General features: G+C 46.5%; 1 protein-coding gene across 1 annotated transcript in view; it reads left to right on the top strand.

The window, feature by feature from the left end:
- Window positions 1-21,313, top strand: part of LOC309559952 (uncharacterized protein) — a 72,516-nt gene extending 51,203 nt beyond the window's left edge. The window contains exons 7-10 of the mRNA XM_082263429.1: window positions 1,206-1,307; window positions 11,645-11,875; window positions 20,162-20,324; window positions 20,404-21,313. Of these exons, the coding sequence (XP_082119555.1) occupies window positions 1,206-1,307; window positions 11,645-11,875; window positions 20,162-20,324; window positions 20,404-21,109 (1,202 nt within the window). The 3' untranslated portion in view covers window positions 21,110-21,313. The remainder of the gene's footprint in view (window positions 1-1,205; window positions 1,308-11,644; window positions 11,876-20,161; window positions 20,325-20,403) is intronic.
- The last annotated feature ends 3,793 nt before the right edge of the window (window positions 21,314-25,106 follow it).

Raw genomic sequence — 25,106 nt, 5'->3', positions numbered from 1 at the left:
CCTGCATCCCGGCCGTTTTCCCCGCTTACCGGACCCGCCGGCAGCGGGGAAAACTATCCGATCCCTCGATCCTCTGAGACAGGAAGTCGACTGAGGACAAGATGGCCCTCACTCGACTCTTTGGTCTTGGAGGAATGGAGTGACGTCAAACGTCGTTGCCTAGCAACCGGTTTAAAGGCCCGATTTCTTTTTTTTTTTTTTTTTTTTTTTGGTGTGAACTTGTGAGGTCTTTTTGACCCCAGATCTCACAATAAAGAGGTCCTGTCATGCCTTTTTCTATTACAAAGAATGTTTACATTCCTTGTAATAGGAATAAAAATTATCAAATTATTCTTTTTTTTTTTTTTTAAACTGTGTAAAAATAATCAATAAAATAGAAAAAAAAAGCGCCCTGTCACCGTTAGCTCGCGCGCAGAAGCGAATGCATATGGAAGTCCCGCCCACATATGTAAACGGTGTTCAAACAACACATGTGAGGTATCGCCGCACTCGTTAGAGCGCGAGCAATAATTTGAGTCTTAGACCTCTGTAACTCTAAGCTGGTAACCTGTGGGGATGGGGATTTTTATGCACCCAAGTTTGTCGCCATTCCGCGAGCTTGCGCAATTTTGAAGCATGACATGTTGGGTATCTATTTACTCGGCGTAACATTATGTTTCACATTATAGAAAAAAATTGGGCTAACTTTACTGTTTTTTTCTTATTTTTTAATTAAAAAAAGTGAATTTTTTCCAAAAAAAAATTGCGTTTGGAAGACAGCTGCGCAAATACAGTGTGATAAAAACATTGCAACAATCTTCATTTTATTCTCTAGGGTCTCTGCTAAAAAAAATATATATAATGTTTGGGGGTTCTAAGTAGTTTTCTAGCAAAAAAAAAAAAAAAAAACCTTGATTTTAGCTTGTAAACGCCAAATGTCAAAAATAGGCCTGGTCTTAAAGTGGTTAAATAGCCGCCTTCTCAGGACTTGTTTGCACTAATGTGCTGATACTTTTTACTTTGTTGTCTACATGATAGAATAGTTGTGTGCTTGATGTGTAGTCAGACTGCAGCTGGAGAATGTATGGCAGGAATAACATTTTAGGTCTGCGAATCAGTTCACTCTAGGAGGCTTTTGTAGTTTTAAATTTATTAAAGGAAAACCTTTTGAATACCCTCCTCCAAAAAATATGGACACGAATGACAATTCTTTTCTGTTTTTATAGATTATTTTCTTGTACAGATAAAAGAGGAAGAAGAGGACATGTCATTTGGGATGGATTATCAGCAACACGGGGAGAAGGTGGTTCATCCTCAGACCAGTTCAGGTAGAGCTTCTGTCGGTTATTTTGACGATCAGAATGTTAGTTTTATTCTAGACCTTAAAATTGTCTGCTAAACATGCGGACCGAAGTAGCATGAGAAAATGTGTCTGGTTGCTAATGGCAGCAGAATATCAATGAGGCTGAATTTAAATATCCACTTCCGGACCGCCCATCATGTATTTAGGTTGGTGCTTTTACGTTAAATACCGGAGTTATGGCAGCAGATAGCTGCCATAACCCCGGTATTTTTCTACGCGCCCGGCGGTCCTTTCTTGCATAAAAGTGGTCCCAGCGGTGGATTCGCCACGGGATCACTTTTTATGGGCAGTGGGAAAGGTGCCCCCTCTGGCCACTTCCCTACCGTTTTACACCGCTTACCAGAGTCATCGATAGTGGGGAAAACGATCCGATCCTCTTTTGCTTGGCAGGAAGTTGAGTGAGGGCAAGATGTCCCCCACTCCACTCTATGCCCCTGGAGGACCAGAGCGACATCAGACATCACCTCCGCCCAGCAGCCTTAAAGGGCTTCTTTAGGCTCGCGTGCCTAAGGACTAGCGCATAGACAAGTTGCGCCCACATATGCAAATGGTGTTCAAACCCACACATGAGGTATTGCCGTGATACGCGAGCAGTGATGGCGAACCTATAACACGCATGCCACAGCTGGCACGCCGAGCCCTCTCTCTGGGCACGCGAGGGCCGCCACCACTGCCTGCGCTGTACCAAGGGAAGAAGTGAGCGCGGGCTATCAGTAGATTTCCCCCGCTCACTCCCCTTCTTCTTTCAAACAGCACGGGACAGGGACAGAGCGGCTGAAGCCAGGGACCAATGAGGGGCCAGGACAAGTGCACCATGGGACATATAGTCCCAGAAGACTATGGCTCCTTTTTATTCAATTAAAGAAAAACTACAGCCCCAGCATGCCCTGTAAAAAAGAGGAGGGACAGCTTGGAGCCCTGGGAAAAAAAGGGGTGACAGAGAAGGGAGAGCAAAGGTGAGAGGAGTGTGAAGACAAGAGTGAGATTAGGCTGAGCTGGTTCAGGAGGGAAAGAGCCCAAGCCACAAAAGCCCCTGGAGTTTAACCAGCCACAGAGGAGCAAGAGGACGGTGCTGAGGGAACACAATGAAGAGTAAGGAGGGTGATCAAAAGGCACCAACAAAAGGAGAATCTGCTGCGAGGCACACAGACACTGGACGCCAGAGCCGGGTGAGTGCTGAATTGAATACAATCCCTCTTGGAGTGTGCGATCATCACCTGGGTGGCTGCAGTTTATTTGCAGTGTTGGCACTTTGAAAAAAAATGTTGGTTTTGTGATGGTTTGGGCACTCGGGCTCAAAAAGGTTCGCCATCACTGCTTTAGAGCAAGAGCAATAATTCTAGAATTAGAGCTCCTCTGTAACGCTAAACTGGTAACCTGTGGAGATTTTTACCAATGTTTGTCGCCATTACACGAGTGTGCGCAATTTTGAAGCCTGACATGTTTGGTATCTTTTTACTTGGCATAACATTATCTTTCACATTATAGAAAAAAATTGTGCTAACTTTACTGTTTTTCTTATTTTTTAATAAAAAAAAGTGTATTTTTCTCTTACGTCCTCCGACAGTCGCCGCCTCTTCATATTCGTCACATATGGGGTATTAGACTTTGCTCCGAAGGAGTAGCTAGGCAACAGAATATGTTAACAATAAAGCTTTTAACATATCCCACCCTCAAGGGGTGGTCCCCTCAGTCAATACCCTCCTACTTCCTGCAACCATATCTCAGTTTTAATGTCTAGCTTGTCAGGAGTGGCTGGCTCTCTCTGTGCTGGGACTTTCTGTCCCAGACTTTCTTCTTTTTAAAATTTTGTTTGAGTTTTTCTCTCTACCTTTACTTAGCTGTTATTTTGTCAGCGTTAGTTAGTTCTTCGGATGAAGAGGATCATGCGGACTGGGTCTCGGGCTGATCCCCCTGGTCGCAGGTCGTGGGTCAGTGGCTTCCCAGTCTGCCATCGAGCGTTCAGCCAGGTAACGCTCCTGGCACAGTGAACGACCCATCCCTGTTCGGTGCAGGGATGATTGGTGAGGTGGCTACCTCACTGGACGCTGTGCGGTTTCTTAACCCCCCTTGTGTGCGTCTTGAATGCGACTCTCCCTGCCTCATGTGCAGCGGCTTGTTCGCCTGTGCGGGTCCCCCACGCCATGTGAGGTAAGTGTATCTATGTGGGGACCTGTCTGTCTGGGGGGGTGTCAGTCTGGGACTGTGTAACCTGCCTCTATTCACACTGCTTGTCTCCCTATCTCTCGGCTGCATGCTGTGGGCTGCAAGGGGGGGGGGGGGGAGCTGTATGACACTGTGTGTGTCAGTCTGGTCAGTGTGAGAAGCTGTGTGCTGTGGGGCATGTTTTTTTTGGCATGTTTGGGCATATACAGCGATCGCTGCGGCGATCTGACATGTATTCTGATATTGGAATGTAATGTGTGTTTTAATGCACTGTGGAGCGGCGATTTCGGCGCCAAACGACGCCATTTTGCCTACACTCGCTCCGGCCGCATGGTTTACATGCATGGCGGCCATTTTCTTGTAGCCTCCATAGGCTTACATAGAGCGCCCTGGCAGCATCACTTCCTCTTTCCAGGAACACCGATCGAGGCAGCAGCAGCGGCGAGGGTCTCCTCAGGTTTTATCCTTCTGTTCTTGCTATCCATTGCCTGTGTTCAGTTTGCATATTCCCTGTGGGGGGTCTCATTGTGCTTGAGTGTGGTGCGGTGGGCTGCGCTTGCCGCGCTTGCTTAAAAGGGGCAGTTAACCCTTGGTTGTCTGGCATTACAGGGGCAATGGATTCTCAGGAGGGCAAATTTCCTACAGTATTGGTGGAAAGCCAGGGGACCGCTGTTTCCCCCCCAGGGGGGGATTTAGCCACTATTGTGGCTGGCCTTGCTGCTCAGGTGCAAATGCTGGTGGCTGCTCAATCTACTAAAAGGCCCAGAGTTGCTCTTTCCTCTGATTCTGAGGGTGAAGGTGATGGGGCTGTTATGGCGGGGGCCTCCTTATCGGGGTCCCGCTCCTCTCTTGATCTAGTGGGGTCTGAGGTGGAGGCTGAAGTTGAGGGGGTTGATAATTCTCCCCCTGGCTCGCCTGAAGAGCTTGCAATCATGGATGAGTTGATTGCTTCCATTAAGCAAACGCTGCGTTTGCAGGACGAAGTGTGTCCCCCCGCTGCCTTGGCGGCTTATGGGACGCAGAGGAAACTCAGGACGCCGCAGGTTTTTCCCTGCAATGCTGATTTTCAGCGCGCTGTTAAGGATCAATGGCGCGATCTGCGCAAACCTTTTGCGGTACCAAGTAAATTCAAGCTGCGTTATCCTTTTTTCGCCTGCCACTGATGAAAGGTGGTGTGTGCCTCCACCAGTGGATCATGCGATTGCGGTTTTGAACAAAGCCACTGCGATTCCTGCAGAGGGTTCCCCTGTTTTCCGTGATGCCACGGATAGGAGACTGGAGTCTCTTGCCCGTCATACTTATTCTGTTACGGGTTCTATGCTTAAGGCTCTGTTTGCTTCTCTCATGGCAGCCCAGGCGATCGCAAGTTGGACGCAGATGCTTAGGCGCGTCCTAGTGGCCGATTCGGCCTCGCCGGCGACCCTGGATATGGTGGATCAGATCCACCAGGGTGTCATGTATCTGTGTGATGCGGACCTGGACCTGATTCCGTTGGCTGCACGCGTGCACAGCGTGGCGGTGTTGTCTCGTCGCCTGGTTTGGTTAAAATGTTGGTCGGTGGACCAATCTTCACGTAAGACCTTAGCCAATCTGCCTTATGATGGGTCTCGCCTTTTTGGGGAGTCCCTGGATGTGTTGATTAAGGGGATCACCGGGGGTAAGAGCACTCTCTTGCCCCATTTCCCCAAGGCTAAGGGGGCTTCTGGGAAGAAGCATGCTAATTTTCGGCCCCCTCAGGGGTCCTTTCGTGCCTTTCGGCCGCACTACAAGGGCAAACCGTTCAAAGGTCAAGGCTCTCAGAAGAAGCCCTGGTCTGGTAAACAGAAGTCCGGCCAATCCGGACCTGCAGCCCATAACAGTTCGGCCTGAAGGGGCGCCCTCACCCAGTTTTGGGGTGGGGGGGGACGCTTGCTCGGTTTTCTTCAGCCCTGGTTGGCCCGTGTGCGGGACAGATGGGTTCTGGAAATCGTTCGATCTGGTTACAAGATCGAGTTTCTCTCTCGGCCGGAGAGCAGATTTTTTCCCTCAAATCTTCAGCTGTCTCCAGAGCGCTTGCGGGACCTGCACCTGGCGGTGCGGGACCTGAGGGCTCAGGGAGTGGTGGTTCCGGTGCCTCATCGGGACAGGTTTCGGGGGTTTTATTCCAATCTGTTCACCGTGCCCAGAAAGGAGGGCAAGGTTCGTCCGATTCTGGACTTGAAGGCTCTGAACCGCTCTGTGCGGCTTCGCAAGTTCCGCATGGAATCCCTGCGGTCGGTGGTGGCTGCCCTGGTTCCGGGGGAATTCATGGCCTCCATCGATTTGAAGGATGCGTACCTTCACATCCCCATATTCGAGGGTCATCAGAGGTACCTTCGATTTGCCATTGCGGGGGATCACTACCAGTTCGTGGCGTTGCCTTTTGGTCTCGCCTCGGCTCCGCGGGTCTTCACCAAGGTGCTTGCACCGGTTCTGGCATTATTGAGGGCCCAGGGCGTTTCTGTCCTGGGGTATCTGGACGACATTCTGGTTCGGTCTGCGACCAGCCAGGGTCTGGAGGAGGACCTGTCTGTCACGATGCAAACTCTGCAAGAGTTTGATTGGACGATAAATTTTCCAAAGTCGACACTGAGTCCGTCGGTTCGTCTCCCCTATCTGGGAATGATACTGGACTCGGTGCAGGCGAAGGTCTTCCTGCCGGAAGACAAACTCAGGACTCTCCGGGAGGAAGTCAGGTCCCTCAGGGACGTTCCGAACTCGTCTCTGCGGACGTGTATGAGATGTCTGGGATTGATGGTCTCGGCCTTCGAGGCGATTCCTTTCGCCCAGTTTCACACGCGGGGTCTCCAAGCGGAGATCCTGTCCAGGTGGGACGGGCGACCTCAATCTCTGGATCTTCAAATCTCGTTGAGTCTTCGCACCAGGGAAAACCTTCTGTGGTGGCTCCAGTCCCAGTTGGTGTCCGGGGGCAAGTCGTTTCGTCCGATCTCGTGGATGGTGATCACCACGAATGCCAGCCTGTCGGGCTGGGGTGGTGTTCTGGGCGTTCTGTCCGCTCAGGGGACTTGGTCGGAGGGGGAGTCTTCCCTTCCGATCAACATTCTGGAATTGCGTGCGATAAGTCTCTGTCTTCATCGCTGGACGGACCGGCTGCAGGGTTGCCCGGTTCGGGTGCAGACGGACAATGCCACGGCGGTGGCCTACATCAACCACCAAGGGGGCACCAGGAGTGCCCGAGCGGCTCGAGAAGTGGCCGACATTCTGTCTTGGGCCGAGACTCATGTCCCGGCGATAACGGCGGTTCACATTCCGGGTGTGGAGAACTGGCAGGCGGACTATCTGAGTCGCCAGACCCTGGATCAGGGGGAATGGTCTCTCCATCCGGCTGTCTTCCAGATGTTGTGCGCGAAGTGGGGTCTTCCAGATGTGGACCTGTTCGCGTCTCGTCTCAACAACAAGGTGATGAGGTTCGTGGCAAGGACGCGCGACCCTCGGGCAGACGCGTCGGACGCGTTAGTGGCCCCGTGGCATCAGTACAGGCTGATGTACGCGTTTCCACCGATTCAGTTGCTGTCCAGGTTCCTTCGCAGGTTACATTCGGAACGCAACACGGTGATTCTTGTGGCACCGGACTGGCCTCGCCGGTCCTGGTACGCAGACCTCGTGAATCTGGCGGTCGACGCCCCGTGGCGTCTGCCTCTTCGAGACGATCTACTGTCTCAAGGACCGATATACCATCCTGCTTTACAGTCGCTGGCTTTGACGGCCTGGCTGTTGAGACCGAGGTCCTGAAGGAGAGGGGTCTCTCTCCGGAGGTCGTTCATACTTTAATCAACGCGAGGAAGTCTTCCTCGGGGAAGGTTTATTACCGTACTTGGAAGGCCTATTTTGCCTGGTGCGAGTCCAGGGGGTTTTCACCCCGCACGTACTCGGTGTCCCGTGTGCTGTCTTTCCTTCAAACGGGTGTTGATCAGCGTTTGGCGCTGGCTACGATCAAGGGTCAGGTGTCTGCTCTGGCCGTTCTGTTTCAACGTCCCGTGGCTTCCAACCCATTGGTTGGCACCTTTGTTCAGGGTGTGCGGCATCTGGTTCCCCCGAGGCGGGATCCTCTGCCCCCTTGGGACTTGAATCTCGTTCTATCTGTGTTACAACGTGCTCCTTTTGAACAGATCAGGGAGATCTCGTTGTCTATGTTGTCCAAAAAGGTCGCCTTTTTGGTGGCGATCACTTCGGCTCGCAGAGTGTCGGAGCTGGCGGCTTTGTCCTGCAAGTCTCCGTACCTGGTTATTCATTTGGATAAGGTGGTCTTGCGACCTAATCCTTCTTTTCTTCCGAAACGAGTTTCGGAATTCCATCTTAATGAGGATATTGTCTTGCCTTCGTTGTGCACGAAGCCTAAACATCCAAGGGAGGTGAGATTGCACTCTCTGGATGTTGTTCGGGCGATTAGGGTTTACCTTAAATCGACTGAGTCTTTTCGAAAGACGGACTCCTTGTTTGTTCTTCCAGAGGGTCCTCGGAAGGGCATGGCGGCTTCGGCCTCTACCATCGCCAAATGGATCAGGCAGACCATTGAACAGGCCTATGCTTTGCAGGGGAAGGTTCCCCCTGTGCCTGTGAAGGCGCACTCTACTAGATCTCTGAGTACGTCTTGGGCCTGTCGTCATGGGGCTTCTGTAGCCCAGGTGTGTAAGGCGGCGACTTGGTCGACCGTGCACACTTTCACAAAATTCTACAAAGTAGATGTTCAGGCATCGGCGGATGCTTAGTGCGGCTGTTCCCTAGGGTCCCTTGTTGGGGACTCCTGGCTGTTGGGATAAGTTTTGTATCCCCTGGTTTTTTGTCTTTTCCTGGGTTGTTGCTCCTGTTGAGCACTTGTTTTTTCCTGTTGCCCAGCTGGTTTCCTACCTTTGGTAAGGTTCCTTCTTTGATGCGGAGACTGCGTTGCCTTTCGGCGCGGATGCGTTTCCCCCCCCCCCTCATGTTTGCACTGCTTTGGGACGTCCCCATATGTGACGAATATGAAGAGGCGGCGACTGTCGGAGGACGTAAGAGAAAACGGAATTTTTGTAAAATCTTACCTGTAAAATTCCTTTCTCTGAGTCCTCCGACAGTCGCCGCCCCCGCCCCTCTTTTGGGGTTTGATTGTATACTCTACTGCTATTCCACTAAAACTGAGATATGGTTGCAGGAAGTAGGAGGGTATTGACTGAGGGGACCACCCCTTGAGGGTGGGATATGTTAAAGCTTTATTGTTAACATATTCTGTTGCCTAGCTACTCCTTCGGAGCAAAGTCTAATACCCCATATGTGACGAATATGAAGAGGCGGCGACTGTCGGAGGACTCAGAGAAAGGAATTTTACAGGTAAGATTTTACAAAAATTCAGTTTTTTCCCCCAAAAAAATTGCTTTTGTAAGACTGCTGCGCAAGTATGGTGTGACATAAAGTATTGCAATGATCTCCATTATATTCTCTAGGGTAGGGATATGCGCCCTCCCAGATGTTGCAGAACTACAAGTCCCATAATGCATAGCAAGACTGACAGAAGCATGCATGACACCCAGAAGCATAATGGGACTTTGTTTTGCAACAGCTGGAGGGCCACAGTTTGCATATCCCTGCTCTAGGGTCTCTGCAAAAAAAAATATATAATATTTGGGGGTTCTAAGTAATTTTCTAGCAAAAAATACTGATTTTAACTTTTAACCACTTTACCACCGGAGGATTTTGCTGTCTTACGTCCAGGCCACTTTTTGCGATTCGGCGCTGTGTGACTTTAACTGACAATTGCGCGGTCGTGTGACGCCGTACCCAAACAAAATTTACGTCCTTTTTTTCCCACAAACAGAGCTTTCTTTTGGTGGTATTTGATCACCTGTGCGCTTTTTACTTTTTGCACTATAAACAAAAAAAGAGCGTTTATTTTGAAAAAATAACTATTTTTCACATTTTTTTTTTGATATGAAATTCCCCCCCCAAAAAATGTAAAAATCGAATTTTTTTAAAATTTTTGGCCAATTTGTTTTCTGCTACCTATGTTTGGTAAAAAAAATCACGATAAGCGTATTTTGATTGGTTTGCGCAAGTTATTGCGTTTACTAACTACGGGAAAGATTTCTGTCATTTTTGGTGGTTTTTTTTTTTTAACACGTAATGGCGGCGATCTGCGATTTTTTTTTTTTTTTTTTTTTTTTTGCGGGACTGCGACATTGCGGCGGACAGATCGGACCCTTGACTGACATTTTTGACACTTTTGGGGGTACCAGTGACATTACTACAGTAATCAGTGCTATATATATGCACTATTACTGTAAAAATTACACTGGCAGGGAAGGGGTTAATTTTATTGGAGAGGGAGGGGTTAATGTATGCCTGGTGCTTACTGACGTGTGGGGGGGGGGGGGAGGTGACTGAGTGACACAAGGACAGATCGGATGTTCAGCTATGCTGAACACTCCGATCTGTCAGTCCCTGTCACTTAGGAGATCCGCCCGCTCTGTTTACACAGGCGGGCGGATCTCCTCACTCGATTCCCCGACGATCGGGGCAGAGCAGCGGCGATCGCTGCTGCTCCTCCCCTGGTCCGACTCACAGTGACAGCGGGGGCGAGCCTCCGGCGGTGCGCGAGCCTCCGGCGGCGCGCGAGCGCCGCCCACAAGGGGCGGAGTCCAGCGACGTAGGTCTACGTCGCGAGACGGGATCGTGCCGCAGTAGCAGCAATGTGAGCAGGGTTGAAGTGGTTAAACAACAAGTCTCAGAAATGGGCCTGGTTCTTAGGTGGTTAATTGTGGAAGTAAAGTTGTTTTTGCAAAAAATGCTGCCAGGCATGGCTTTTTATCACAGAAGAGACTTGCCCCTTGTTAGTCAACTGTGGAACTATCTCTACTGCCCAGTGAAATTTTGGCATTTTACAGGTACTGAGGCGGAGCGATGGGACTTGGTTATTACCACTTGACCCCAAGCAATTTCTGGCCCTTTTTGTAAAAATCTGTATTTTTACTAGAAAATTACTCGGAACCCCCAAACGTTTTATATTTAACACAGAGGCTCTAGAGAATAAAATGGTGGTTTCTGCAATTTTTTTTTATGTGACATTTATTGAATAAAATACATTTTTTTATTTTTTTTATTTTAATGCATTAAAATGCAATATAATACCCAATTATTTGGTAACATTTAAAAGACAATGTTACATCACATAAATGGATACCAAACCCGTCACGCCCATGCAATGGCGACAAATGACGTAAATTTTACTTTCCATAGGCGACGTTTAAAAGCCTTTACAGGTTACCACTTTTGGTTCACTCAGGTCTTCTGCTGCTAAAATGACTTCACATGATCTGGCGAGTACGATGATGCATCACCCATGGAACAATTGCTGTGTGCGTGCAGGAGCAGTGTGTGCATTCGCCTTTGCGGGGGAGGGGTGGGCAGGGGCGCTTTATTTTTTTACACTTTTATTACAGGGAATATAAAAAAATATCCTCTGTGGCAACAATAGGCAGGGACAGGTACTCCTTTAGGGAGCGATCTTGGATCTATTAGCCACCAGATTCTTCCTCTGCACTTAAAAGCATCTGATCACACCAAAATCGATGTGATCAAATGCTTTTCATTTTTAAAAATGGTGTCATTTTACATCCAGGGAAACTGGATGCTGCAGGCATCCCAGTATAACCAATTCAAATTCAATAACGTCCTGTTAAAGGATAAGTTCACCTTTGGGAACATGTTGCATGTTCTAACATGATTGTAGGGTGGAACATGTAACATGTTTCAATGCTGCATCCGAAGTTCCCCGTACTAGCTGCCACTGTTTGAACCATCTTCCCTGGGCACTTTGCACTCCTCTTTGAAGTTCCACTCATGATCCTTTGTAACTGTCATAGCCACCAGCAAAATACCTGATGTCCGCTAGTGTCTGGTGTTGACTGATGACATCACTGCCTACATCGTGTAACATTGTTTGGGCTTAGTAGTTAGTAAAATAGTATTTGGACCAAGTATTTTGCACCCTACAGCTTAAAACATTATCTGACCTGGAGAGGTAAGTATAAGGTGGTCAGGGGGTGCACTGAAAAGGGTAAAGTGAAAGGTACAGAGTTTTGTCATGAAATTGAATATTGATTTTCCATTTTTTTTTTTTTCTAGCTTATGGTGAAGCGGTAAGAGAAAAAGATGGGAGAATCCACAGAATGTCTTCCAAAATGTTCATAGACATTGCCCAGCTGATTCAGTTGGTGCAGGAACGTCCTGAACTATACAACCCCAAAACTCCTTCCTATGCCGATAGGTACAAGAAGAAGAAGGCTTGGGATGAAATCTGCGCCATTGTGGTTCCAGACTGGGAGCTGTGTAGTGAAAAGGAGAAAAATATCAAAGGTGAAATATATATAAATTAAATGGACATTTCATTTTCAAGAATAACCCAGTTTGCTTTACCAAATCTGCCTCTCTCAGATGTGACGTGCATTTATTTCTTGCTACCTCCTTGCTCGTTGAGCGGTCCTATGAAGTCAAATCTGTTCCCCCGTCGTAGGACCACCCATCTGCCGACATCGGGTATAATGCGGGACCTGTGGTCCCGTATTGTACAGGAGGACATCGGGGGCTCGCTCTCATTCCAGGAGAGGAGAGCACCGGCTGTCGGGGGAGCAATAGGGGTCCCCAGCTAAAGTATTTTAATTGGACGTAAAAAAATAAAAAATAAATAATCTTAACCACTTGCCGACCACCGCACGACTATTTACGTCGGCGGTCAGCCCGTCACAGGCAAAGCGACGTAGGGCTACGTCGCTAGCCTGTGAGGCTCTAGGGAGCGCGCGCCGCCAGAGGCGCGCTCCCATGCGGTCACGGACTCCCACGCGTGTGCCCGGCGGACCCGATGTCCGCTGGGCACTCGCGATCCTCCGTTACACCGGGAGAAAGTCAGGCGGCTAGTGTAAACAAAGCCGCCTGTCATTCTCCCCTGTGTAAGAATGGAGATCAGACGGTTCTACTATGTAGGACCGTTGATCACTGTTCTTACTCATCAAGCCACAGCCAATCACAGTTAGAAACACGCCCCTAGGGACACACTTAACCCCTCCCTCTCAAAAAAAGTTAACCCCTTCACTGCCAGTGTCATTTTTACAGTAACAGTGCATATGTATAGCACTGATTACTGCAGTAATGTCACTGGTAACCCCAAAAGTGTCAAAAATGTCAGTCAAGGGTCCGATCTGTCCGCCGCAATGTCGCAGTCCCGCAAAAAAAATCGCAGATCGCCGCCATTGCGCGTTAAAAAAAAAAAAAAACGACAAAAATCTTTCCCTTAGTTAGTAGACGCAATAACTTTTGCGCAAACCAATCAAAATACGCTTTTTGCAATTTTTTTTTTTTACCAGCATATGGTTTAAAAAAAAAATTGGCCTAAAATGTTAAATTTAGATTTTTTACATTTTTTTTGGGGAATTTCATATAAAAAAATGTGAAAAATATTGTTATTTTTGCAAAATTGACGCTATTTTTTTGTTTATAGCGCATGATCAAAAAATTCGCACATGTGATCAAATACCACCAAAAGAAAGCTCTGTTTGTGGGGAAAAAAAGGACGTCAAATTTGTTTAGGTACATCGTCGCACGACCGCGAAATTGTCCGTTAAAGTCACCGAATCGCAAAATAGGCCCTGGTCAGGAATCTTCCGGGGCTTAAGTGGTTAAAATTTTATTTAAAAAAAAAAAAAAAACTTTCCTTTTAGAAAATGTGATCCTACCAATTACTCTGTGGCAATCATCTGCAGGCTCCTAGAGCCTCTGCACCATTGACACCAGAGTGTGCATGCTCCACTTCTAACACGTAAGATGTAAGTACTTCTGGGTTAGTGTGGGGCCTAAGCTAGCTAGCGGTGCATGACCCCAGTCAGACACTGGGTTAAGCCACAGCACTTCTCAGTCAGGCCATGCAGATTGGAGCTGTCAATCAAGCATCTGATTGGCCCCAGGCAAAGCACGTGTTCTGCTGTGATGTCTGCAGCACGTCACATGCTGCCCCCTAGCTCTGCACACCTATCCAATAATGCAGAGGAACATGGAGAAGATCACACGACTTCACTATAGAAGAGGCTAAAAAGGGTATTTGGCATTAAAGAAATTATGTAAACTATGCAAAATTATCGCAGTGGTCTTATTTACAAGTCATATGCACAAAATGGTTCAAATGTTTTTGCATATACTTTAACCCTTGCTCATATTTGATGACTGACCAGAGTTCTGTTTTAAAGTGGTTGTAAACTCTTACCTATACCCAGTCAAGTGACTGGCCTCAGGTGATACATAGAGGTGAAACAAATACTACATAAGGTTTACCTGTTTATCTGTAGTCTTCTCAACATCTCCTTCAAAGTACAGAATTTTATAAAGCTTGTTTAGGCTTTTAGAAAAAAAAAAAAGGAAAGCTGAAGTTTCCTCTCCCTCCCATCAGGTTTTATTGTCTTGGTGTCTGGAAAACTTGTCAAGTGACTAGTGGATAGCAGAGGAAGGAGGCGGCAGACAGAAATTACACTTAGTGCTCTGGTAGAGACGAGTACACACTATAGATGAATATGCTTTGCTCATATTTCATGTCTGAGGTTTACAACCTCTTTAATTTTCACCCACACAAATGTTTATACCTCTTCCCTATGCTCCTTTGCTCTTTTGCCCTCAATAGTAAAGAGGAGGAGCCCTGCGTAATCTCCAGGTCCTTCTGGCTGAAGCTTACCCAGTGCTCAGGACTATTTCTGTTCCCACATTACAGCACTAGGGCTTGCTTGATTCGTCACTTAAGTACCCAACGCAGCTTGTAGGAGGAGAGAGTCACACGTCGTCGCCCCCAGAAAAAGCGCATTTATTATTTTTCCTGCAGGAGCCTGGAAAGCATTGCATCCGTGCTAAGTGGATCAGAGGTGCAATGTCTGGCTTCTGCAGACGAGCCCTGCAGCTCTCAGCCCCTACCTGCATATGGGCTGTCAGTTACAAAGGCTTGTGAATGAACTACAAGGCATGTTTACATATGGATATAATATGGATAAAATAACACATGCGTAAATCGCGCACACATATGTAAACAGTATTTGCATGGTACATGTGAGGTATTGCTATGAGCTTTAGAGCAAGAGCAATAATTCTAAACGGGTAACCTGTGAAAATGTTTAAAGCCTCACCTATTGAGATTTTTAGGTTTTTTTTTTTTTTTTTTTTTTTTTTTTTTGCAAAACAAAATTGCCATGTGACCTCATTTGCAATGATCGCCATTTTATTCCCTAGGGTCTCTACTGAAAAAAAGTATGTCTGGGGGTTAGAAGTTATTTTCTAGCAAGAAATACTGATTTTAAAAAACAAAGTGCCAGTAAAAGCCTGATCTTAAAGTGGTTAAAGATGTGTTTTGTTTTTTTTTTTTTTTTTATTTAGATTTCCTAAAAATACTTTCTCTTTCGTTCATTGATGGACACAGCTCCAGAATCTTCTTGACCATTGGGTTATGCTGCCCCTACAGGAGTAGGACAATGGGCAGGAAAAAGCTTTACCGCGCCTAAGGGGCAGTCCCAGGGGGGATACTACCACTTTCTGCTATAGGCATTCAGTTTTTTTTCTGCCTAGTCAGGACCTAGTTCCTTGCTGGGATCTCTGGTCCTAGCATTTTTTCCTTTTTTAAATGGAATTTTCTGTAATCTTTTTTTTTTTTTTTTTTCTGTTCTGTGAGAACTACAATCAAATACTGGACTGGACAACAGACTGGATATTCTAGATCCTTAAGGTCTCCCCAGTCCAGCCTCCGCTCCGTGTGCAGGCCTCAGCTCCACACTAGGTCAGCCGTGACATAGCCCCACTGGACGGGGGCAGGCATGCAAGTTAAACGTCTCGCGGGGACGCATGCGACCTGGTTGCAGCGATCCTCCTGGCCGACCGCACCCTCCTTCTGGTGGAGAGGTGATCTGTCCAGAGCGGTTCCCACCCGGTTCCATGGTATGGTATGGTAAGTAGTTGTTCCCCCCCCCCCCCCCTCTCTCCCCCTGAGGATTTTGGGGAAGGTGTGGGCCCCTCCCTGGGACAGTGGGACCACCAGGTTCCCCTCCTTCTCCCCAGCCCCTCTAGAGTGGGTCTTCCATACCCCTGTGAGTGTCCTGTAGCCACCTGCGTTCCCTTGGAAGGGATCTGTGTGGCTGGGCCTCCACCAAAATTTAGGCCGCGGACAGTTTGGTGCCTTCCCCACGAGGGGGGGGGGGTGCTGTGGGGGTGGTCATCTTTGTTTGATGACAGCATGCCGCCATTATTGCGTAGGGTACCCCCCCCCCCCTTTAACGCTGTGGACCATCTGGGTACCTTGCCTGCCTGTCTGCATCACGGCAGGCATTTAGGGGCCATGCCTTTTTTTTTTTTTTTTTTTTTTTTTTTTTTTTGTGGGTTCCAGTAGTTGGTCCATTCGTGTGGGTCTTGGATCGGCGTCCCCTTGCGGGATCGCAGCCTGTGACCCTCCCCTGCCTGTTTTGTGTCTATGCAACAATCCTGATTGTTATGTTTCAGGGTGAGCTTAGTATGTAGCGACCCTTCTCGGTCTGCGTCCACGCACTTTGAGTGCTCTGATAGTGAGGCTGATTCCTCTTCTACTGCAGCCTCACAGGAAACAGCACTGGTGGATGCACTGATTTTCTTGGTGCAGGCAACTTTAAAAATTGAAGGATGCAGCTGCTGCGTCGAAGGTGTCTGTCCCCTTTGGGTACCTGCAGCTCCCCAAAAGCGGCAAAAGGTATCCCCTATTTCCGCCCACTTTGCAAAATTGTCACGAGTCAGTGACCTAAATGCGTTCTGTCGGTGCCGAAGCGTTTTCCCTAGACGGTATCCCTTTGAGAAGTCCCAGTTTAAAAAAAAAAAAAAGTGGACAGTCCCACCTGTGGTGGATTCTCAGGTTTTCAGGCTGAATAATTCCACTCTAATTCCAGAGGAGTCTCCGGCTTTTAAAGATCCCTTTCACAGGAGAGGCGAGACTTTGGTCCACCACGTGTTTACTGTGGCTGGTTTGGTCCTTAGGCCGGTGTTCACCATAGCACTGGTGTCCCAGACTTTAACAGAGTGGGCAAAGCGTATTCGCTTCTTTCCGGACCTATGGACCTCCCTGATTCAAGACAGGTGGATCCACAAGCTGTTCTAGGCCAGCTACAAGATCGAGTTTCAGTCTTATCCGCCAGTGAATTTCTTTCCTTCAGATCTGCAGTTGTCCCCAGACTCCCTGCGGGGTCTCTTCGGGGGCGGTGCAAGTCTTTCTACTACAAGGGGTGATTGTTCCGGTTCCAAAATCAGAAAGTTTTCAAGGTTTCTCAAACCTGTTCACAGTTCCCAGGAAAGAAGGCAAGGTACGTCCAATCCTGGACCTCGAGGTTTTGAACTGCCCGTGCATTAGTGGCATCCCCACATCAAAGGATGCTGATCTTCATATTCCAATATGTCGTTCATCAGCGCTTCCTCTGCTTGCCATGGGTGAGGAGCATGATCAATTCATAGCGTTACCCTTTGATCTCGCCTCAGCTCCTTGGGTATTCACAAAAGTGTTGGCCCCGATGTTGGCATTGTAGCGGCCGCGGGGGATTGCGGTACTAGGTACCTGGACTATCTTCTGCGAGCAGAGTCTCCAACTGCTCTCTAAAGGAAAACCTGAAAATTACTGTGCGGACTCTGTAGGAGTTCAGTTGGAAATTGAACTTCCAAAAGTCTACTCTGGTTCTATCCACCAAGTTTGAATATCTGGGTCTGACTCTGGATTCTGCTTCAGCCAGGGGAACAAAAACTCCAAAGCTGTAAGATGTGACTCGGCTTCTGTTGTTCAGCAGTCGGTCTTCTTTCAGGACTTGCATGCCGGCGCTGTGCCTGATGGTGTTTACCTTTGTGGCAGTTCCATTTGCACAGTTCCACTCAAGCCGCTGCAAAGGGAGATTCTTGCCAAGTGGGACAAGGATCCACAGTCTCTAGATAATCTGATCCTCTTGAGCCGGGATTCGAGAGGGTCCCTGATATGGTGCCTTTGCTCTTTGGCGCTTCGAAAGGGCAAATCCATCCTTCCCCTGTACTGGACGGTGGTCCCCGCGGTTGCCAGCCTGTCCGGGTGGGGAGGCGTTTTGGGCATGGATGTGTTCAAGGAGTCTGGACTCTGGGGAGTCAAGACTACCGATAAATATACTGGGACTTCAGGCGATAAGATTTGTCTGGCTCATTAAACAAATCGCCTTCAGGAGTGGCAGGTAAGGATTAATTCAGACAATGCCACGGCCTTGACATGTCAATCGCCAACGGGGCACAAGAAGTGTCCTGGAGGCTCGGGTAGGTAGCCGCCATTCTAAGGTTCAGCTGTGTCTCCGGTGGGGAACTCCCGAGAGAATTATGACAAGGACTTGGGATCCTCCTGGCTGACGTCACACACTGGTTTCTCCTTGGGGCCAGTATCTTCTGATATACGCCTTTCCCCCGCTGAAACTTCTGCCAAGTCTCCTGCGAAGGATTGAGGCAGAAGGGATCCTGTCATCCTAGTGGCTCTAGACTGGCCTCGCCGGTCTCTGTATGCCGATTTGGTATGGCTGGTCACCGATGCCACTTGGAGACTTCCTCTCAGAGAAGATTTATTGGCCCAAGTGCCAATCTTTCCATCCTGCTTTACAGTTGCTGGCTTTAATGGTTTGTCTGTTTAAAGCCAGGTGTTGAATAGTGGGTTGTCTGAATCTGTGATTCCATGTTGTAAAAGGCCAGAAAATCTACCTCCTAGGAAGATTTTACCATCGCGCTTGGAAGGCGTACATTGCGTGGTGCGAGTCTCTTGGGGTTCATCCCTGTTATTTCGGTGGCTTGGATTTTGGCATTCCTCCAATGAGTTGAGCAGCTCCAAAACGATATAGTGTATATAACACCTTTCTCCTGCGCTCAGAATCCAAGCTCCCCGACCACTCTTTCCATGGCATCTCGAATGGCTAAGGTCTTGCTGCCCTATAGGACTGGGGTAGTCCAACAAGTACTGCAAACAAAGACAAAGAAGGGCACACCGACCTAGCACATTAACCTCCAATAAGGACTTTATTATTAAAACATAGAAATGGCTGCTCACAGAGGTGTAAATCAGTCATATCAAAACCAAATGTTTGATTATCAGGAGCAATCCGTGCAAAAGTCCACTGTCCTTATCGAATGAATGCTGATGCATTTCGAGGCTTCGCCTCTTCCTCAGAGCCACCTGAGGAAGAGACGAAGCCTCGAAACGCGTCAGCCATCATCCGATAAGAACAGTGGACTTTTGCACGGATTGCTCCTGATACTCAAACATTTGGTTTTGATATGACTGATTTACATCTCTGTGAGCAGCCATTTCTATGTTTTATTATTAAAAAGCCCTTTGAGGATAATGCACTAGGTCGGTGCGCCCTTCCTTGTCTTTGTTTGCAGTGGTTGAGCAGTGCCTGGCCTTGGGTCCCGTCAAGGGCCAGGTTTTTGGCCTCGGCAGTCGTCTTTTACCGTCCTTTGGCTACGCATTCTTTGGTTCACCACTTGGCTCCCCCAGCATGGTAACTGTTGCCCCAGTGGGATCTAATTTTGGTGCTGTCGCTTCTCCAGTACCCGCCTTTTCGGAGGTAGCCTTCTTGTTGGCTATTACTTCTGCGTGCAGGGTGTCGGAGCTGGCGGCTTTGTCTTGTCCACCTTACCTGGTAGTTCACAGGGATAAGGGGGTGCTTCACCCTTGTCAGTCGTTCCTTCCTAAGGTTGTCTGTGGTTTCCATCTGAATGAAAACATTGTGTTGCCTTCCCTGTGTCCTAAACCTGAACATCCTAAGGAGATTGCCTTGCACTCTCTCTGGATGTGGGTCGGGCGATCAGGGTGTACCTTGCGGGAACCGAGTCGTTTAGGAAATCAGCCTTACTATTTGTCCTCACGGATGGACCTCACGAAGGGTTGGTCGCGTCTGCCACGACCATTTCCAGATGGACAAGACAGGCGGTGGTGCAGCGCTATTCCATCAAAGGTCAGGTTACTCCGTTCCCTGATAAGGCGCATTCTACTAAATGCTTAGTGCCTCCTGGGCCTTCCGCAATCAGGCATCAGTGGTGCAGGTTGGCAAGGTCGTCTGTGCAGACTTTCACAAGATTTTATATAATAGATGTGCCGACATCTGCGGATGCTGCTTTGGGCCGCAAGGATTTGCAGGCCACTGTTTGAGAGGATTAGTCCTCTTTGAAGGTGTATGTTTGTGTGTGTGTTTTTTTTTTTTTTTCAGGTACGCTCCAGTTGTTCTGGTTGGCTAGGTTTAGGTTTTTCTGTTTTTTTACTGGATTCTAGAGCTGTGTCCATCAATGAACGAAAGGGAAAATGGGATTTTTGTCTTACCGTAAAATCCTTTGCTCTGATGTTCATTGACGGACACAGCACCCACCCCCCTATTGAGTTGGGTTATTTTTCTTCTGACACTGCTTGCAACTAAACTGAATGCCTATAGCAGGAAGTGGGAGTTTACCCCTGGGACTGTCCCATAGGAGTGGTAAAGCTTTTTTTTGGTCTAGTGTCCTACTCTTGTAAGGGGCAGCATAACCCAATGGTCAAGAAGATTCTGGAGCTGTGTCAGAAAAGGATTTTTACGGTAAGACAAAAATCTATTTTTTTTTTTTTCCCCCCAATAGCTAAAGAAGTTCAGACCCGATGGAGATCTCTTAAAGATTGCTTCAGGAGGGAGCTCACATTACAGAAGAAACTAGAAAAAAGTGGAATACCGACAAATCGGAGGAGAAAGTATATCCACTATGATGGCCTTCTGTTCTTGGAACCCACCATGAAGCTCAGAGAGTAAGTGCAATGCAATTTTTTTTTTTTGTTTTTTTTTCTGTAATTTGATAAATTTATATATTTTTTTTTGTTTTTTCAGCTCACTTAACACAGCGCCTGCTGTTCCTAACGTCGCCAAGGATTCGATTGACATCCAGCAGCCAATCGATGTAGATCACGTAGCAGCCAGCCCCACGCTACAGCCACCGCTACCGCTGCCCCTCCGGCTACCGCCGGCCCAGACCTTGGTGCGTGCCTCGGCCCTGTCATCTCCAAAAAAGAACAAGAAAAAAGCAGCAAACAAAAATGAGAATGAGTGGGAGAAGCAACTGCTCAGCGTCATGAGCACGCTTAGAAAAAAGACTGATGAGAAAATGGATTCGGACGAGATTTTCCTAAAAAGCTTGCTGCCGTTCGTCAGAAAAGTTCCAGAGGACAGAAAGATCGACATGCAGCTGAGCTTAATGCACGTGGTGAAAAAGTTCATGGAGCCGGTACAAAAAGAACCACAAACTCCAAACTGGCAAAATAGCAACTCCACATACATTGCCCAGCACGCCCGGTCTTGCAATAAAAACTCAGCCAAGCCCTCCCATACAAACCTCAGCCATCCCCCGACATCGCCTCCCTTGTGTCCTGCTTATGAACCTTCACCCACCACTCGGTCACAAACTCCATCGTTTAATTACTCTCAGGAGCAAAAGGCATTACCTACCCCCCAGCCATATTCATCCCCATCATCATCCTCCTCTTCGAACCGGTCTCCCCAAAGTCATCAGGACTCTCCGTACTACTTCGATTTATAGTACAGGAACCTCCTGTATCGCAAACATATTTTTTTATAGATCTATATAATTTTTTTTATATTGTTATTTATATTGCCCTGACATTTCTTAGAGGTTGCTTCACTGGGCAGTTGTAGAGAAGCAATTGTTTAACACCCACCCATTGTTTGCAGCTACCTCCTGTATTGCAGTAGGGAGGGATCAAGTAAAATGGTGTAGAAAGAGTTTTCAGTCTTAGTGAGTTTTTTAATGCAAAAAAAAGCACTTTGTAATACTTTGCACACGTTTTGTTTTGATGAACCTGCATTCATTGGTGTTTAATATCTGTGTGGAGTTCTGCTTTAAAGGGTCTACACTAGGGGTGGGCAATCTTGGTGCTCCAGCTGTGGTGAAACTACAAATCCCATCATGCCTTTAGGACAGGGCTCGACAAACCCGGGCGCCAGGTCGCATTTGCGACTAGAATTAGCGACCTGGCGCCTGGGGTGCCCTGCATAGGGTGTCCTGTCCCTTTTGAGCCCCCCACCTTCTCCTCGAGTGCACGGACTTCCGCGCTGTCCAAAAATTGAGGCCCCGGCTTTTCGGCCTTCTTCTGTGAGATGAGAAAGGCTAGGGGAACTGGCGCCCTCTTGTGGTGGCCGGGAGTAATGCATGTTCTTAATGCCTTTCCATCTCCTTCCAAAGAGGAAATGAGAGGAAAGTTTTTTTAAGGCTTCATCTCTCTGTCCAGCTACCTTTGCTTAAAGGTAAGTGGACAGGGAGTATGGTTATTATTATTAATTTATTTTTTAAATGTAAAAAAAAATTAAATAATTTTTTCTTTTTTTTTTTTAAATTATTAAAAAAAAATACGTTTTTTTTTTCCAATTCTTATTTAAAAAAGAAAAAAAAAAATTTATATATATATATATATATATATATATATATATATATATATATATATATATATATATATATATATATATATATATATATATATATATATATATATATATATATATTATATCAATCTTTTTTTTTTTTTTTTTTTTTCCCTCATCGCCATACCACAGCCTAAGGCCCCTTTCACACGGGCTGTCTGATCAGGTCCGCCTGTCAGTTTTTCAGGCAGACCTGATCGGACCCTTCAGTCTCCTCTATGGAGCAGTAATCTGCCGCCATCTGATCCTGTCCGCCAAAAACAGACGGATGGTGGTTCTATTTTCTATCCATCCCGTTGATCGGATCAGATGGCATCGGATGGAAAGAGACAGTCTGTTTCCATCCAATTGCGCTATAGAAGAGAGTGGAGTTCTAGTCGTATTTATTTGTAAATTTAGTATCCGTTTTATTAAATAAAGCTTGGTTGTTAGTTTAAAAAAAAAAAAACTGGCTCCTAACTTTTTTAGCTGGCTCCTAGATTTCAGGCAAATTTGTCAAGTCCTGCTTTAGGAGTCTAGGAATGCCTCATAGTCCAATTACAGCTGGAGTGTTGAGGTTGCCTACTCCTGGTCTACACCAAACTTAGTTAAAACAAAGAACAATTGCTTTGAAAAGGAACAAGTTGGAAGGGTAAGTTCACCTTTGTAACATGTTACACCTGTATTTAGGATGTAACATGTTACAATAAGGAACCTGCCTGCATCCCCCCAATCCCTCATTGTGACAGCGGGCAGGGGATGCTTTCCCCGCACCCGCTGTCCCAATTTGAAAATAGCATGGTTGTGCGGGACTCTGCTCACACAGCCTTATCATTCAGTCACAGAATCTGTCAATGAATGAACTACAAGTACCATCTTTCACCGCAGCAGATGGCTTGTAATTCTCAATGAACTGCAAAGGGGGCTGGTGAGCGCTCTCGTAGTTCAGTGGTTCTTCCTGGACTACAGCAAGTATCTGCTAGTATGGGAGGTATGGGAAAACCGCTATACTGAGAGTCTGCAGTGTCCTGCCATTGCATTAGGTCTGCTGATCACGGGTGCAATGCTGATAGCAAGACTGGCCAAATACACTGCAGAGTGATTGAATTTGTGTGCGCACACTGACTGCCCTCATGGACCTTGTTTGGGAACTTGGTGCATAGCCAAGTAACTGCTGTACTGTAATGAGAATACATAAATAGGGGTTGGGACTTTATATGAGAGACACAAAACTACTGCCATGGTAATGGTAACATGTTTATTTACACATATGATATAAAGCATATAACATGACATGTACATTGTATAAAAACAATATAGATAGCAGAACTGATACATGATCCCCAAATCCAGATGCATGACAATCACATAATGAAGTATAAAGGAGTAAAAATTGATTGAATAAAATCATAACATCAAACTCGACGCGTTTCGTGGACTTAGTATTGCCACTTCCTCAGGAGTAGTTGTATGATATAAATCTATAAAAAATATATGTATATATCAGTATAAATAAGTAACATCAATGGAGGTTGATAGAATCCATTGATGTTACTTATTTATACTGATATATACATATATCTTTTATAGATTTATATCATCTAACTACTGAGGAAGTGGCAATACTAAGTCCACGAAACGCGTCGAGTTTGATATGATTTTATTCAATCAATTTTTACTCCTTTATACTTATGTGATTGTCATGCATCTGGATTTGGGAATCATGTATCAGTTCTATCTATATTGTTTTTATACAATGTACATGTCATGTTATATGCTTTATATCATATGTGTAAATAAACATGTTACCATTACCATGGCAGTAGTGTCGTGTCTCTCATATAAAGTCCCAACCCCTATTTATGTATTTTCCAATCAACGGGGATGGAGACGCATGACTTTCCCATCGTGCGCCTCATTCAAAGTCCCACCCTTCCCCCCCCCCCCCCCCCCTTATCTCTACTGTAATGAGAAGGAGATAGTCATTGGATATTGGTAGGAGGCAGTAGTGATCCTTTTCCCCCTCAACATCTGGCGACTGGTTGAGGAAATTCCACTCATGAGATTGTTGTCCACTTAAAGTGGTCGTAAATCTTTACAAATTCTCAGTGAAATGATTGGCCTCAGGTGATACAGATATTAAACAAATCCTCCTTCATAAGTCTTATCTATCTTAACTCCAATCATCTCTTAGCTCTCCTCACTGAGCTCTGCAGAGGGTTACAAGTTTAGCTCTCCTCCCCTTTTTTCTGAACTCTCAGACAAGCTTTATAATGCAGAAGTTTGAACAGACATAAAGAGAATACTGCAGATATATAATTTACCTAAAAATTACAGTCGATTACATCAGAAATAGAAAAAAATATTCACCGAAGCACGTAAGCATATTTTCAGGGCTGCAATTTCAGAGGGAGGAACCAGCCAAGTTTATACCTGGGAAAGGAAAATGTAAGTACGTTATTTTGCAGAAACAAAATACAGAAATATTGCCTTTAAGACTGTCTCTAAATCATTTACAGACACAATGGGACTGATTTACCAAAACTGGAGACAGCAAAATCTGGTGTAGCTGTGCATGGTATCCAATAGAGATGTGTGATTTTTTAAATTTATTGGGATCCATTTCATTTTTATGTTGCATTAGCATTTTTTTAATTCTAAAAAATGCACTTCATATGAAATGGAAACAAATTGCAATAAATACAGTAAGGTATAAAAGTGAAATAAGATGATTCCTACTTATTGTGTTTGGGTTGTATGGAGATGGATCCATCAAATACTTTGAATCCTAACATAATGAATGAATCCAAAATTAATTTTGTTCCACTTGTTGTTATGATTCAGAGATTCTGATGGATCCACCTCCATCCAACCCAAAAAGAGTGCATCAGTAATCTGAAATAACAAACACGTTAAAACAAATAGCCAATCTCCTGAAATACGAATTGATTCGCAACGAATATACAAAATGAAATATGAAAACAAATCTTCCTAACATAATGAATATGAAGAAAAAAAATAACCTCTAAACGCCATGCCTCCAGGCTCTTTAAGAGGCCAGGAGGCGGGGCGTGGCTTTGGTTCATGTGACCACAGGGCTTGGCGGTCACGTGATCTAA

The sequence above is a fragment of the Pelophylax lessonae genome (genome assembly GCF_965119305.1).
Source record: "Pelophylax lessonae genome assembly, chromosome: 7".
Taxonomy (NCBI): domain Eukaryota; kingdom Metazoa; phylum Chordata; class Amphibia; order Anura; family Ranidae; genus Pelophylax; species Pelophylax lessonae.
The sequence above is the reverse complement of the archived record's forward strand: the minus strand, read 5'-3'. Positions and strand labels throughout refer to the sequence as shown.